Source organism: Vitis riparia, chromosome 8 (genome assembly GCF_004353265.1).
Source record: "Vitis riparia cultivar Riparia Gloire de Montpellier isolate 1030 chromosome 8, EGFV_Vit.rip_1.0, whole genome shotgun sequence".
Classification (NCBI taxonomy): domain Eukaryota; kingdom Viridiplantae; phylum Streptophyta; class Magnoliopsida; order Vitales; family Vitaceae; genus Vitis; species Vitis riparia.
Genome location: NC_048438.1, coordinates 16,602,057 through 16,618,755, shown reverse-complemented (window position 1 = coordinate 16,618,755; position 16,699 = coordinate 16,602,057). Strand labels below are relative to the sequence as shown.

General features: G+C 34.6%; 2 protein-coding genes across 4 annotated transcripts in view; one reads left to right on the top strand and one right to left on the bottom strand.

Moving 5' to 3' along the window:
* Positions 1-3,617, bottom strand: part of LOC117919583 (testis-expressed protein 10 homolog) — a 34,240-nt gene extending 30,623 nt beyond the window's left edge. For 2 of the 3 annotated variants that reach the window (XR_004652099.1, XM_034836769.1), the window contains exons 1-4: positions 3,398-3,617; positions 3,235-3,307; positions 2,687-2,809; positions 1,504-1,673 (exon numbers count right to left, since the gene is read on the bottom strand). Coding sequence is in view for 2 of the 3 variants with exons in the window: in XM_034836769.1 (XP_034692660.1) it covers positions 1,504-1,673; positions 2,687-2,809; positions 3,235-3,307; positions 3,398-3,454 (423 nt within the window). In the remaining variant the exon portion in view is untranslated. The remainder of the gene's footprint in view (positions 1-1,503; positions 1,674-2,686; positions 2,810-3,234; positions 3,308-3,397) is intronic. The other variant, XM_034836770.1, reaches the window with a different exon arrangement.
* Positions 3,618-4,774: 1,157 nt separating this feature from the next.
* On the top strand, positions 4,775-15,744 carry LOC117920946 (vacuolar protein sorting-associated protein 60.2-like). Its single transcript, XM_034838658.1, has 7 exons — positions 4,775-5,056; positions 5,774-5,925; positions 8,627-8,720; positions 13,436-13,507; positions 13,599-13,710; positions 13,878-14,038; positions 15,533-15,744. The coding sequence occupies exons 1-7, from the start codon at positions 4,988-4,990 to the stop codon at positions 15,584-15,586; spliced, it is 714 nt and encodes a 237-aa protein (XP_034694549.1). The 5' UTR covers positions 4,775-4,987; the 3' UTR covers positions 15,587-15,744.
* The last annotated feature ends 955 nt before the right edge of the window (positions 15,745-16,699 follow it).

Below are 16,699 nucleotides of genomic sequence, written 5' to 3'. Positions count from 1 at the left end.
TTGGAAAAGTATAATTCTGTGCACTAAAGAATTCATTATGAACCAATTTTAGTCCAAGAAATTCTAATATTAATTGATTCAATTTTTTAGTTTCAAATTATTTTAAAATTTCCTAAAGTCATTTACAAATACAATGTACCAAGCCTGGCTTAATTAGGAATTCATTTACCTAACAAACCTATTTGGTGAGTTAGAAATAATGCTCAATGGTTGTAATAATACAAGTTTGATCATGAAGTAGTATATATATAGGTAAGGTGTAGAATATGAAGGAACAAAGGGTGGAACATAGTTATTTCTTTAGCCAAGTTTTAACCTTTAGTGCATCTGCATTCAAACACACTCATCGTGCTGAATTTGTTAATGAGTTTATAATTTTTAAAAATTTGAGCCAATTAATATCAGAATTTCCCAAATCAAAGTTGATCTAGGATAACTATGTCGATTTCTCTTGTGCACATAACTATACTTTTCTGCATTTTCTCACAAAGTAAATGGATTTCAAATCAAGTGAGACTTAATGCATTGAATTCATTAACAAGTCTAGTAATTTTTATAAATAATTTGAAACTTAAAAATCAAGCCAATTAATAATAGAATTTATAAATCAAAATGCTCCAGACTACCCTATCAGCAATTGGATAGTAAATACATTCGTCTAATAGAATAACTTAGTTTATTGACACGTTAAAAAAATTAATCATGCTTGTTTTTATAATTTGTTTTAAATAAATATTATTAACCATTATCATTCATTTTTAGCCACTACATGAATTGTATTTTTATTATCATGTCAGTATTCATATTCTACGAAAAATCATTATCCATTTATTTTGTATGTACTCCTTATAAATTAATATTCATCTCAAAAAGTTTATGTGAATTTATAAAATATTATAATTCTTTGCTAAATTTCTAACATGTTAATATGCATTTTTTTGGAAAATATAACTTTAATATTCATTTAAAATTTTTTGAGAACTAGAGACAATTTTAATGGAATTATAAAAAAAAAAAATGAAAGTACATTTAGTAAGGAGAATGGCTGGGTAGAAGTAGATGAGTGGGGTATTTTAGGAATAAGTAAGCTAGTACTATTTAAGGGCATGTGGGAGGGATTATTTTTTAAGGGAACTGCATTTGTTAAATAATCCAAAAGGAGGTTTGAAAGTATAATTTTTCTAAAGATATATAAAGCAAAATAGACCAAAGTCTGCCATATCACTACCAATTCCTAAAATATCTCCCTCATTCTCAACATTTTTTTTTTCTACTTTTCAATACACTCTTATAACCTATCCCTATCTCTCCCACTTTCTACATGTTTTACAACTTCTAAACTCCCTATTATACATGCATGTATATGTTGTCATCTCTTGTGTTTTAGAAATACCAACACAAATTAATGATTGTTTGGACATTGGAGAAAGTGTTAACAGAATATTGAACAAGCCCCTGTTCTCGTTTGAGAGGGTTTAAAGAAGAAAAGATAACAAGAGTTACCTCCTTACAGCCGGGGAAAACGACTGACTTAAGAAGTTGATATAATGTCTCTCGGACAACTCTATCATTATCACTAATGCGTTCACGAAGTTTCTCCATAACAGCATATTTGTGCAACTTCAGCTCTGCTGGATATTTAAGGAATAAATCCCTAATACCTATCAATGCATCTTCAAAGGGAAAACATTTTGTATTAGTGTCTCTCTCTCTATGTATATACATGAGATATTATAAACACACACCAAAGAAAGAGTGCAACAAGGTACACAGGAAGTACACAAAGATCGCATCTATATATATAATCTGACAACAAGGACATAAGATAGAGTTGCTTTCAAGCCACTCTCAAATGAAAAGAATTTAGCATGTCTGCATTTTTTAACAAATAATGAATTCAGTAAATGGCCATGTCAAAATAATGAAGCAACAATGGAGAATCTATCGGTCTTCTATCTCTATATATCTATACTATATAATATAAGCCGGAATGCATTTTGTTATAACACTAAATTTATGCTAATTTGTTCAGTTGTTTGCAATTATACCATCAGCCAAATTTACAACCTGAAGCAAAACACATTTTTTTTCTGTGTCATATGTGAGCACAGTGATGATAATAATAAAATTTAATGCAAGCCCTTTTATTACCTATCAAAAAAAATCTAAATGATAGGTATGATGAGTGGCAAGGCGGATTAGATTAAGACAAGGATAGTCACCACAATGAAGCATGTACTGGTGATTAAAGAAGCTAACAGTTTTCAGCTATTATAATCCTATCCGAATTTTGTCCCCTTATAGAGACGTTTGGGCAACAATGCCTGCCTCTAGCTGACTACAAAATCAAACAAATTATATTTGTCAACCCATCATTTCAATGCTTAAAAATACTGAGTAAATGAAAAGCTAATCAACTTTTAAATCCTAAATTTAAGTTGGTCCAGTTCCCACATTAATGTTCTCAACTGAGTCAGATAACTTCATTAAACTCAACTGAGTGAAGCCTTGTGCTTCCTCACGGTCAAAACAGTGAAATCTAAAATATCAATTTTTCATTTCCATTCTTAATTTTCTTATAAAGGAACAAGTCATTATTTCATTTGCATATTCTCATCATCACTCTTCAAAATGTTGAAGGCAAATCTTTATACATATATAAATTTCTGCAATAAGAACCAAATACCTTTTCGAACTTTTGGGTTGTGGTGGGATGTCTGCTGAAGAAGCTCTTTTAATGTTAAACCTTTCTTGCTCACGGCTAAACCTGCCTTCTCTGATGCCACACTCTGCTCAGGAAGGATAATTGCTGCTCAGAATACACATAAGAACAAACGCCATCAACAACACCGTATCACTACAAGTACAAACCCATCTATTAACACACAAGGAAGGGAGAAAAAAAAAAAAAAACCTCTTCTAGGGCTGTTTTCCTCCTGGTAGAAGATTTAACACACAACTTTAAAATTATCATGTCTCTTTGGTTCGTTTTGAGAAAAAATTAACCATCTGCTTGTTTCAATTAAACAGTTCCAGAATTCTTTTTATTGAAAATTTATTTGTTTTAAGGCTCTACGCTATATTTCAAACCACAAAGAAGAACTGCTTTCGTTGAAAGAAAAAAATTAAACTACGATTTTTCCCCTCGACAAGTAGACAAAAGGAACGTATCTGCACACACAGATTCGTCGATAATAATAACCAAAAAAACCAGTAGAGTACGAAGACCACTACCTTTGGATTTGATTTCAGTGTTTGTCGCATTATTCGGTGGTGGCAATTTCCTACCAATCTTCCGCTTTATTTTCTATGGAAATCCATCAAACAGTGTCAGATTAATCTTGGAAACGTTGAAATTTTCAAACAGGAGAGAAATATAAGTGTTCAGATATATTACTTTGAAGTCTACTCCACGCTTTTGCTGCTTCTTTGATGAAGCCTTGTTTCGCACCATTTTCACCACTTACCAAACCAAGAATCAACTGGATGTGTTTCTTGCACTCCTCCGAGAAACAAACGAATAAATTCTGTTCTGTGAGATTGGGACCGTTTCTTCCGTGTTAGGGTTTTGAGTGCCGCCACAGCTTACGTTACTTGCCCCCAAACAGACCTCTATTCTCTTCTGCAAAGCAACTTTGGAATTTAAACGGTAGCATGGACTAAGGGCAATTTCGGAATTCACGGACCCTCTACTCACTGGGGTGCACCCTTGCAATGCTCCCATTATGGAGTTTTGAACAAAAGTAACCCATTTAAAAAAGACAAATCCATACGCTAAACTCGATTCAAAAATCCCGTATACATCCACGTCATAAAATCATAATGACTATGATTTTTTTTTTAAGTGATTAAAATTATGGTCCTTAATCATAACTTTAATTTTAAGTTTAAAATCATAATTAATAATTATAGTTTTAATCATTTAAAAAAAATTAAAATCATAATTACCCACTGTAATTTTATGATGTGAACATTCGTATGACAAAAACGAGACATTATTTTTTAATAAGATTAGTTTATGAATTTTTTTTTAAATGAGTTATGTATATATATTTTATCAAAAACTTCTAATTTTGAAACTTTCTTCCACTAAATTATTTTTGTTATCATAAATAAAATCAATTTAAGAATTCGTTTTCAAATTTTATTAATATAATGATGAAGAGTATTGAAAAAATAAATAAATAAATACCACAAAGTGGAACATACAATATGTAAGATTATTATATATTTATTAGTAGAAATCTTATTAAGTAAGTTATAATAATTTATTCATTGTCAAATTTTATAAAATAAAGATAAAGAGAAAGAGTATTGGAAGAAATAAAATAGAGAGTGGACGTAAAATTATTATATATTTATTGGCAGAAAGCTTATTAAGTAAGTTATTAATTTTCATCAAGTCTTATAAATATCTTAAATCAATTTAAATGCTATAAAATATTTTTTAATATATAGTGATTAATTTAACATTTTACATATAATTAAGTTACTAATCGATAAGATCCTTAGATCCCTGACATCCCACAGAGTTTACTAACAAATCGTAAATTTTGGAAAAATACTTCAAGATTCCCGACATCCAGCAAATTTTATGAATTTTAATAAGTTTCAAATTTGTGGATTTCAACGATTTTGAAGTCCGCCAAAATCTTTGATGTCAAAACGGAACCGAAGAGATTCAACTTTTATTTTGTCTTTGACGCAGTCAGTTTTGAAACGTGGATAGGAAAAATATGGTTTTATTTTATTTTATTTTATTTTTTAATTTACTAAGGGGTTTAAGTTAGGCTGGAAAGAATTTTAAACACGATTCTATCTTGTCTGAGGATTCAACTCTAGATCAAAACCGCGTTTTTGGAACGGGACAAACGAAGAAGCTTATTCGCGGACAAAGAAATATAGGAGGAAACAGCTTGGTTAGGCGCAAAGAGATCGTGGAGGGATCTGTGTAGATCGATCGAAAGTCGGATCAAGGAAGAAGAAGATGAAACGGGTGTTCGGAGTGAAGAAAGAGAAGGAACCCCCTCCTTCAGTTCAAGATGCTTCCGATAGGGTTCGTTTTGTTGATTCATGTTGATCTTTCTTTTTCTTTTGACGAATTTTAATTTCTTTCTCTATCTTCTTGCCTGAATTTACTAGTTCGTTTGTATTGGCTTGTTTCCTCTATTATTAACTTCCCAAAATTTCTATTTTTTAGATTTGTAATCTGAAACTCCATTTCACTTTTGGTTATCACAATTTTTGGTGGAAAATTAGGGCAAATTTGAAAATCTTGGTTGGAGAATTGGTAGGTGTCGGTCAATTTTTATGGGTGCAAGTCTGCGTATTTAAAGTTTAAACGGAAGTTTTCAAACCCAAGCCAAAATACACCAACGCAATCATGAACAGTTCTAAGATAAAAATAAGAAAAGTGAAATATCTGTGCTGATAACCCTCTCAAGTTATGGTTTGATCAAGGTGATGAACTTGTCTCATAACAATGGTTTCATGACAAGGTTATCATGGTGATGATATATATATTTCATCTATGATGTATGCACATATCTTGCATAGAAACTGCATCAGTGTTTACCACCGAGCGTCCTATGCTCATTTGTCTCACATTCTGGACTCTTGTATTTTTAATGTTGAAGATTACATCTACGTTTGTAATGTTGATTGCTATATATTTGCCCTCTCAATTTGCTCATCTTACAAGGCGTGCACTCAAGACAGGTATTGCAGATATTTCATTTGAGATGTAGTTTCATCTAAAATTGTTTGTTTGCAGATTAATAAAAGAGGTGAAACTGTGGATGAGAAGATTACAAGGCTTGATGCCGAGCTTAGCAAATACAAAGAACAGATAAAGAGAACACGACCTGGTCCTGCTCAAGAAGCTGTTAAAGCTAGGGCCATGAGGGTTCTCAAGCAAAAAAGGATGTATGTGCTCTTTTCCCTTCTATCACTTTAAAGTTATTTGGTTTGGGAACATGATTTATATTGTTGAGGCCCATTATCCCCCTTTTTAGGGTGGGTGTGGATCTTCTGGAAAGTTAAGGTGCCCAACTTTAGGCATCAAGGCTGGAGCCCCTAGTGTATCAGTAAGCAAACCATTGGTGTTAAGGACCTGGTTTACACTTCAGGCTTTCAGTCATCTGTTGCAGGAATTTATGATAAAACTGTATGTCAATGCTTCTATACTTGTGGAAAAGTTGCGATTTAAGGATTCAGCCAGTGAATTTTGGGCATGCTTCAGTAACAATGTTGTTATACAATGAATTGCCTGAAATTTCATAACAGGGAGGGCCAGCCAATTCTTGTGTTTAATGCAAAACCGGTAGTCTGCTTCTACATCATTGAACTTGACCTTCATGATTAGCAGAAAATGACTAACAATCCTCTGCAACTCATTATTTCTCATGTACTTCTGTATCTCTATGGGCATTCAAGAGCGAAGTTTTTTATTTTTGTGGACGCTTTATGCATAAAGCTCTATTATGGCTTTCAATCACCTATCTCTTTCTCTCTAATGATCTCAATAAAAAGGATAGTAGCTCAGGATGGCACATTGCTTAAGACATCTAGGAGATTTCATGTTTTACTTGGTTCAATTTGTGGACTTTGACAGCATTTAGTTCCATTGTTAGTGATCGCTCGGATTTTGTAGTTTGTTGGATCAAAACAAAATTTATAACCTAATTCACTATTCTATAGCAATTTGTACCAGATCAAAAAGTGGTTTTAGTACAAACTACTGTAGTATAGTGGTATTTAGGTATTGTCCACAAGGATGGATTATTCTTGGTCATTAAGGCTTGAACGAGATGATAAGAAATGATAGTGATCAAGTGAAATTTACTTGAAATTGCATGATAAAATCTCAAGATAGCAATGTATTCAAATTGAAATGAAAATGAAGTGTAAAAGAGAAGAAAATTAATAAGATGTGAGATTTTCGAAGTTAGGATTTTCTAGAAAGCAATTTCCATGGTGAATAGGTGCTGAGATCTAATTTTCATCTAAACCGATTTTTTATTTAGCTTTAGGTCTAGATCTAATTTCTCTTCAAATTAGGTAATCTAATCCAAGAGATCAATTGGAATCATATATTCAATTCATCTTAAATTATCTTCCGATGATTCATACTATGCAACTATTCAATCTCATCAAATCTAGCATTAAGAATTTGATGAATCTACCTAACCTGCATTGTAGTAATCATCTAAGACAATTTAAAGAGAAAAATCCCCAAATTTCAATTAATCAATCAATTGGATCAAATTACCTTTGCAATTCAAGCTCAATTCTCTAATTCACTATAGATCTTGCCTCTAGATCCTCCCTCCTCCGAGAAAAACGAGATTTAGCCACTCATGCTTGGAGATTTGATCTCACAAGACATGTTTGGCTACCGAGAAAATAAGAGAAACTGAAGGAAAATAGAGAATTATATAGAGAGAAGTCTGAAAAGTTCTACAATTAGAAAATGCATCCAAAAATCCTTAAATGAGTCAATCACGTTTCTATTCATAGGCCAAGGTCAAAAGGACACTTGGCATCATTTTAGAGGTCTTCCGGATGCTTCTTCATCAAGGAATCTGGAGAAAAATACATTTTCGCATGAGCCTCAGCAATTTCGCATGATGATGCGAAGTGGAAAATCCATCAGCTGCATTTTCGTCTTACTGGAGCGTTTCGCATGACTGTGCGAAAATTTCGCATGGTCATGCGAAATCACTTTTCACATTTCCCTTACGTGCTGCAACCAAGCCTACTTTGTTTCATTTCGCATGACTATGCGAAAATTTTGCATGGTCATGCGAAATTGAAAAACATGCTTTTCCGACTCCTCTTTGCAATTTATCCCATTTCTTCATTTTTAATCCATCTCCACCACCTTCAATTAAGCTCCAAAGCTTGGTCCAAGTGTATTTCCTCTTCCTCTTCATCCACATTATGTACCCTTCTCCATTCCATTTTCCATTTGTCACTCCATGCTTCAAAAATCACCTTAAAATATCTCCAAAACTCAACAAAGAACCATTAGTATCTCTTGCCAGGGTAGCAATGTATTACTTGGGCATATTAGGCATAATTACTACTCAAAAGGTGTGAAACTCATGAAAATTAGTATCTAAAATGTGTGGTTTTTGAGTAGTAATCAGTTAGTTTTGGGATTTGTGTTAGCTATGGTACTGCCAAAGGCCCATGTTCTAACTTTATGCCATGTTGTGTTTCAGAAAATTAGAAAGAAAAGAAAAAAATGCTAAGAAAAATTATTTTTTCATGTGTGGTTTTATTATGAAAAATATGAAAGAAAATAAAATATAAGTAAAATTAGTTAGAAAATTATATATTTTTAGCTTATTTAATCTTCATGTAGAAGAGTTAAATAAGTTAAATGAGTTTAAAGTAGCATATAAAATAATCTATTGACTTCAAATCTATTCTTTATTTTCTTTCACCTTAATTTCTCCTCTCTATTTTCTTTCCCTCACATTTTTTCTCAAATTTTCCAGCAACTGAATGTAGTATTTCTTTTAAAAATATCTACGGTCTACCTCCACTCTCCCTACAAAGTTTCCTTTTCTATTAATTTTATGTTCCACAATTTAAGGTCACTCCTTATGCTTTTGCTCAGGTATGAAGGACAGCGTGACATGCTTTACAACCAAACATTCAACCTTGACCAAGTTTCATTTGCGGCTGAAGGAATTAAAGATGCTCAGCAAACTGTAAGTGTGCTAATTGTTGTGATGATGATTCACACACACAAGTATTTGTGTATGTATATATGTATCTATAGATGGTTCCCCCCATTTTTTCAGGTGGTGCTTACTACTTTCTGTTTGCCTATAAAAAAATGTATTAGTAGAAAGTTAGAACTTAGAATACACAGCTTACTGGGTACACAAGTAAAATGCAGTTAGGGAATTGGTTTGCATCAAAGGCTCAACTGTACATAACTTGATACACAACCAAATTGGGTGATCTGTCTTGCCATTATGGGATAAATGTCATATATCTGAACCCCCATCTTTTGGGCGTGGTCCATTTGGATGATTCATCACATGATGTGCTTAGTAGCCATATATTTAAGCCCTTGAGGCTTGGCTCAAGTGGTAAGGGATGGGAAAGGTTTGTGGGAGGTTCCAGGTTCAAGTCCCAATGGGGACAAAAATTTACCTATTAAAAAAAAAACCCAAATATTTAAACATAGATTTTTTTGGCTTGGCCTAGTTGGATTATTCATTGCATGATATGATTGGGTTTGAGAATCAATTTGGAGAAAAGTGGGTTAATTCTTGTGGGAAACGTGGAGAATTTGCTTGATTTGGCTTTGGATTTAGGTTGTAAGGTGGGCGCTCTTCCCTCCTCTTACTTGGGTCTTTCTTTGGGGTTCCATTATAAATTTGTGACAACTTGGGATGGGGTGGAAGAAAGGTTTCGTAAGAGGTTAGCCATGTGGAAATGATAGTACATCTCAAAAGGTGAGAGACTTACATTGATTCGTAGTACCCTTTGTAGTATGCCGATTTTTTTTCATGTCGCTTTTTTGTATGCCAAGGCTGGTTAGTTTAAGGTTAGAGCAGATTCAAAGGGATTTTCTTTTGTGAAGTGGGGTTCTTGTGCAAAAACCTCACTTAGTAAGGTGGAAGATGGTTTGTTCTAGGAAAAGGAAAGGGGGCTGGAGCGTAAGGTGTCTTTCAGCGATGAACAAAGCCCTCCTTTGTAAGTGGAGCCGGTGCTTTTCCAATGAGAAAAGGGCTTTTTGGAGGCAAGTTATTAGCCAGAAGTATGGTGAAAATGAAGGGGAATGGCGTTTTAGTGAGGTGAGAGATGGTCATGGAGTTGGCCTTTGGAAAGCCATAAGCAAAGAGTGGGATCTTTTGAGCAGCAAAATCTTTTTTTTAGTGGGTAATGGTCAAAGAGTGAAATTTTGGAAGGATAAGTAGTGTGAAGACGAGCCACTATGTGTTTCCTTCCCTTCCTTATTTGCCATCGTTGTCACTAAGGACGTGTGGGTGGTGGATGTGTGGAACTCAATAGCTGATTGGGGTGGTTGGGTTCCTCGTTTTTCTAGGTCATTTAATGATTAGGAGGTGGAAAGTATGGAACACTTTTTACCCTTTATTCAAGAAAAAAGGGTGTTGAGGGATGAGGAAGTTAGGATGTTTTGGATGGTTTCGAAGAGTGGAAAGTTTTCAGTCAAGTTCCTCTTTTCCGCGTTGGAACCCGATGACCATTTTTTGTTCCCTTGGAGCATCATTTGGAGTTCTTTTGTGCCACCTAAGGTGACCTTTTTTGCTTGGAAGGCGACTTGGGGGAAAGCCTTAACTTTGGACCTTGTCCAGATGAGGGGGGTTTTGTTGCCAAACGATGCTTTCTTTGCCACTTTGAAGAAGAAACCATTGATCATATTCTTCTCCATTGTGCAAGGGCAAGGAGTCTTTGGCAATTGTTGTTTACTCTCTTTGGGATTTCTTAGGCCCTCCCCTCCTCGGTTAGAGAGATGCTTCTCAGGTGGCAAGGGTCTTTTTTGGGTAAAGGTTGCAAAAAGCCTGGGAAGGTTGTCCCCTTATGTATTTTTTGGACTGTTTGGAAAGAAAGGAACATGCTTGCATTTGATAATGCTGAGTTATCGTTCCAAAGGATGAAAAACTCTTTTGTTTGTAATTTATGGTCATGGACTAGGGCGTTTGTAAATGTGGATTCTAGGTCACTTATTAGTTTCATTGATTGGTTAGGTTGTAAATGAGGGGAGGTAATGTATTTTTGTTTTTTCCCTCCCTTTCTTAGCTAAGCTTTTTGGTGGCCACTATATACTTCCTGTATACTTTGGGACGCTGTTTGGGCGTTTTCTTTTAATACATACTCCTTTGTTTTACCTATCAAAAAAAAAAAAAACTGGCTTATTGGTGCATCGTTCTGCACTCGTTGCTTAATGTCGCAACATTGTATCAAATATCACTATAAGTGTTGTAGTGTCACACTAAGGAAGATCAAGGGCAAAGCTACCTGGTTGCTAAAGATGGGAACAAGACACAAGCCTCACGTTCTTCAATTATCTCGTGCAAGCCAAGGGTGTTTACATTTCGGACATATCTTACCTCATCTTATTATCTTTGTCTGGCCAATCCTATAGCTTAGACCGAGGAAAATGCTGCTGCTTACACAAATTTTGGCACTTATCTTGTTGGCTTGCTTGCTAAAGATCAGTTTTTGAGAAGCATCAAAGCCTTTGGTGTTAGGATGCACCATTGGTTTGCTAGAATGATCTGGTTATAGAATCTTCTTGAATAATGACTGTGATGCTCCTTTAAAATATTGATGCAGTAGAAACTATGAATTTTGACACATTACAACCTACGTCAAATCCTCACTCTTTATTGGGAAACGTCATTATATGTATATGCATCATGATTGTGTTGTTATTATGTTCAGAAATAGCTTCCTATATCGTACTTATTGAAATCCAAAAATTAGGTGTTGTTTTAGTGCTATTGTCACTATAAACACTTGACTCTTTAAATGCTCCCTTTAAGCATGCGACCCAAAGGAGAAGGAGAGGAGGGAGCTAGCCTCGATTAGGGGGCTGTGGGATGTGCCTTGGTGTTTAGCCGGCGGCTTTAATGTGCTGCGTTTTCCAGTTGACGAGCAATTGTAGGCAAATGTTGGCTGCTATGAGATATTTTTCCAGCTTTATTGAAGAGTTTGAGCTCATAGATTCACCCCTAGGTGGAGGTTGATTCACTTGGAGTAAAGGGCAAGGAGGATCATTCAAGCTTGTTTGGACTGCTTTTTGTTTTTCAGTTATTGGGAGGAGCATGTTTTAGGGTTGTTGCAACATTTGTTGCCAAGGCCAATGTTTGATCAGTCTCCTATTTTTCTAGATTGTGGGGGAGAGAGAAAAAGGCAAAACCCTGTTTAGATTCAAAAACATGTGGTTAAAGGTTTTAGGCTTTGCGGATAGAATCAAAGAGTGGTGGTAGAAGTATAATTTTGGAAGTAGTGCTAGTTTTGTGCTTGCTAAGAAGTTAAAGTGTTGGAAGTTGACTTAAAGAAGTGGAATAAAAAGGTGGTAGGTTTTCAATTAGGAAAGATTTTGCTTTGGAGTTGATTAATTCCTGGGCTAAAGTAGAAATGCTAAGACCCCATAGAGGCAGAGATCAAGGGCCTTTTGGATGAAGGAAGGGGATAAGAACACTAAATTTGTTTATTGTATGGCTAATGCAAGGTGAAACGGAAATTTCATTAGTAGTCTTACTATCAGTGGCATCCGATTGGAAAAAGTGGAGGAGCTTAAGGAAATTATTTTCTCCTACTTTAAAGCAGCCTTTGAAGATCCCTAAGTGAGAGACCTAACTTGGCAATAGAATTATTCAAGTGCATTGATTCGTTCGATAGAGAGGGCTTAGAGGGGCCTTTCTTGGAGGATGAGGTGACTAGAGCACTTTTAGAGTCGGGTGTGATAAAGCTCTATAGGACTAGATGGGTTCTTGATGGATTTTTGGAAGGTCTGTTGGCCTATAGTGGGTCAGGAATTGATGCAGCTATTTGAGGAATTTCATTCACAGGATCCATGGTTGGCAACCTCAATGCAATGCTTTTGGTACTTATTCCTAAGAAAGAAGGGGCAAGTGATGTGAAGGATTTTAGGCCAATCAGCCTTGTGGGGAGTCTGTATAAACTTCTAGTGAAAGTTGTACGCTGTTGTGTCCTTCCCTAGGGCTTTTAATATATTCTAACAATTTACCTATCAAAAAAAAAAAAAAACTTCTAGCGAAAGTCCTAGCTAATAGGCTGAAAAGGGTGGTTGGTAAGGTGTTGTCAAACAATTAGAATGTTTTTGTGGGGGTAGACAGATTCTTGATGCAGCTTTGATTGCTAATGAGACAATTGATTTGAGGAAGTGAAGCTCCAATGTTGGTTTAGTTTGCAAATTATGTATAGAAAAAGTTTACGATGATGCAAACTGGAAGTTCCTTCTTTCAGTCTTAGAACTGATGGGATTTGGTCTTAAATGGAGAGAGTAGATCCTTTTATGCATTTCTGATGTGAGATTGGCAATGCTCGTCAATGGCACCACCTTAGAGTCCTTCCTGACCTTTAGAGGCTTAAGGCAAGGGGACCCTCTTTCACCTCATCCTTCTGTTTTGGTCATGGAAGCCCTTACTGCTTAATTGCGAAGGCTGATCAGGGAAGTTTCATTAAGGGCTTCAAGATTGAGGGTAGAGGGGAGAAGGGATTCAAATCTCACGCCTATTGTTTGTAGACGATACTCTCTTTTTTGTGAGGATAATGTAAACACATTTATTCCACATTCCCCTATCGCTGTTGATTTTATTTAATGTTTAATCTCTTTTTTATTCCAAATGCATTTTTATTTTGCGGTTTTCATTCATTTGGCTGAAGTTTCTTTGAATCTAATTATTATGCTTCTTTTCAGATGACAGCTTTGAAAGCTGCAAACAAGGAGTTGAAAGGAATGATGAAGACTGTGAAGATTGATGATATAGATGTCTGTATTGCTTTACCGAGGTTCTATGCATCATGCTAGCTATATTTCATCTGGACCGCCAAACTGAACAACTGATTGTTTTTGTTTTCAGAGCATGCAAGATGAGATGATGGACCTGATGGATGTAAGCTCAGAAATTCAAGAATCCCTTGGCAGAAGTTACAATGTGCCAGATGACATTGATGAGGATGACCTCATGGGCGGTATGCTTAAATTGTATTCATATGTCATGGAACTTTGGAATGGATGCTAAGAGAATGTTGCATTTTCTTCAGTATCCTTGCTTGTCACGAGGGTCAGCAAAGGGTTCTCCCCCCTTCTTTTAATTTTATAGATTTATTGTTTTATGTCCCTCTTTTTTCCCCTGCAGAGCTTGATGCCTTGGAAGCAGACATGGGAATGGAGACTGAGTCCACAGGAGTGCCTGCCTATCTTCAACCTGATAAGGAACCTGATTTGGATGCAGAACTTAGCTTGCCTTCAGCACCAACTGGACATGGTCCAGTTCCACCCAGCAGACAAAATGCCCGGGTAATTTTTGTCCTCCACCTGTTGTCTAGAAACTATTGCATGTTAACTTGCTTAAATTTTTCGAGGAACTTGCTCTACTCAAGCCCTTTCTTATAGAAAAATTTTGGTAAGAATATTCGGTGACGAGAAGTAAAAAGGAACATAAAACAAAAAATTAACTTCACATGTAATCTTCAACTTATAAGAAATATTGCTTGAGATAGTGGATTAGCCTATACTTTTCAAAATTATTCTTTTACACTATGGCTTTTCTGTAATTATTCTAAGTATATTCTCATGTCATGCATGTTCAGTCCTCAATCAGAGCTTTAAACACTTCATTATCTACATGCCTATTAAAAGTAGGGAAAAGAAAGATGAAGGAGAAAGGAAAGAACTAGGAAAACGAAGAAAACTTAAATACCTATGATCCTATAAATTAATATATAGGATGGCATTTAGGATCTAGTGGCTAGGAATCATGGCAACTGAGAAAGAAGCATGACCAGTTGAGCTCTCATGTCATGCATATTCAGTCCTTGACCTGAGCTAACACTTTTATTATCCACTTGCCTATCAAAAAAGTAGGGAAAAGAAAGATGAAGTAGAAAAGGAAGAACTAGGAAAAATAAAGAAAATATATGTACCTATGATCCTATAAATTAATATATAGGATGGTATTTAGGATCTAGTAGGAATGAATGCCAACTGAGAAAGAAGCATCACCAGTTGAGCTCAAAGAACTTTTATGCAATCCCGCCTTGGTTGCTCTTTGGCTCGTTTTTGTTGTTTCACTGGTGCTCTTTGTGTACTTCTGATGTACTTTGCACTATTAGGCTCGTTTAATGTATTTCATCATTGCCTATCGAAAAAATTATTTACATAACATCGACTAAACGGAATCCGGGCAAATTGCCTGCCCTTTTCCTGTGGAAGCCTGTTTTTTGACTGTTTCCTTTATTTCCTTGGATTGCATAATTTGTTATTCACAATTTTTTTAGAAGTACTGAATTATTCTAGTAATAACTCCCTCCCCTCTAGAATTTTAAGGCAGATCAAACTGGATTAATCATCTAGAAAAACATATACATTTTTTCTTAATCTAATGTATTAGACTACCAGGAATGGGCTTTATGATTTTGGTTTAATGAGTTTGCTCTCATCACCCAAGTTGTCCAATTGATAGAACTGTTTATACCCCATTCCTCTTTTAAACAGAGATCAGTTGATGTAAAAATATCTTGTCTTGAATTCTTTGAAAATTATGCCTATGGAATTTTCCTGAGATCAGCTTATTAGCTGTTACTAGTTTCCTAGTTGAGAAAATTGCATATTGTATATATCTATGTTCCCAATGGCCGCATTACCCATGCACTAAATAAAATGTTCAAGCATTTATAGACTGCTAACTTACTGCATTTATATCACTAGATTTATCTTTGTATTGTTTTAAGTTATGGTGCCATGAGTTCAATGATGCTTACTTTTTCTACCCAAACTATGATTCCTTTGCAGCCTGAGGATGAATTGGGTTTACCATCAGTGCCCCGAGCATCACTTCGTGATTAGGGAGGCTGCCAATGGGATGTAACTGAAACACGCAGAAATATATTTTTATGTCTTGTACAAAGGAGCATTTGATTGATATTTGAGAATTGCCTGCCATACCCATCGTGCGGGGGTAATAGTTCTAGGCAATGTCAGACACAATGTGTTGTTTTGTGGCCCATTATGATCCGGAGGAATTTTTTTTTTTTTTTTTGAAATAATGATCCGGAGGAATTTTAGAGCTGTGTTTCAACAGTATATATAATAAGAATATTGGCGCTACATGACCGTTCTCGTTACTTTGCGAGAGAACGTAAAAGCATTGAAAATAGCTATTAAAAAACAGTTTTTAAATATTGTAATTATTTTCAGAAATAAATTTTGATTGAAAATTTAAATATGAAAAATAGTTTTTTTGTTTGTTCTTGACGAAGGTATCATATACTTGTATGTGATATAAAAAATCTTAAAATATTTTTCAAGCACAAAAATTATTTTAAGAAAATAAAAATCAAATGTTAAATTTAAGAGAAATATTTTTAAACAAGAGCTTCAAATTCTCACTTGGCCTCGCATGGGAAGCAAATGTTAGCCAATTTTTGACGCAAAAGTTGTGTATATATAAATTAAAATGAATGGAAATTTTTGCACACATCTTTGATTAGTACACCATTTTAAAAGTAAATTTGTAATTCATGGCTAATCTGTAGGAAAGAATACCGGGAATCCATATATCATTCTTTTTCTCATCAATTCTCATGTCCCATGATGAAGGAAGTTGAATAAAAATAAAATCCAAATTATTTAAATATATATATATATATAATTAGGTTTAAAATGGGATTATTAAATAAGTTTTATGTTATACAAGTTGACTCAAAAATTACATATTTATTAAACAGATCATATAAGTCAATCTAAATTTGACCTAAATCCATTTATACTCAATCCAATTCATGAAAAGTATGTTGAATTGTATTGACGAATTATATCAAATTTTACCATCCCCATATATAATTGTAATGTAATTTTCTTTATTATAATTTATTGGTTTTTAAATATTAAATTTAAAACATTCCTAATAAGGGTGTTATGATAAACATATATTTCATTCCCGTTCCATAATTTTGTAAA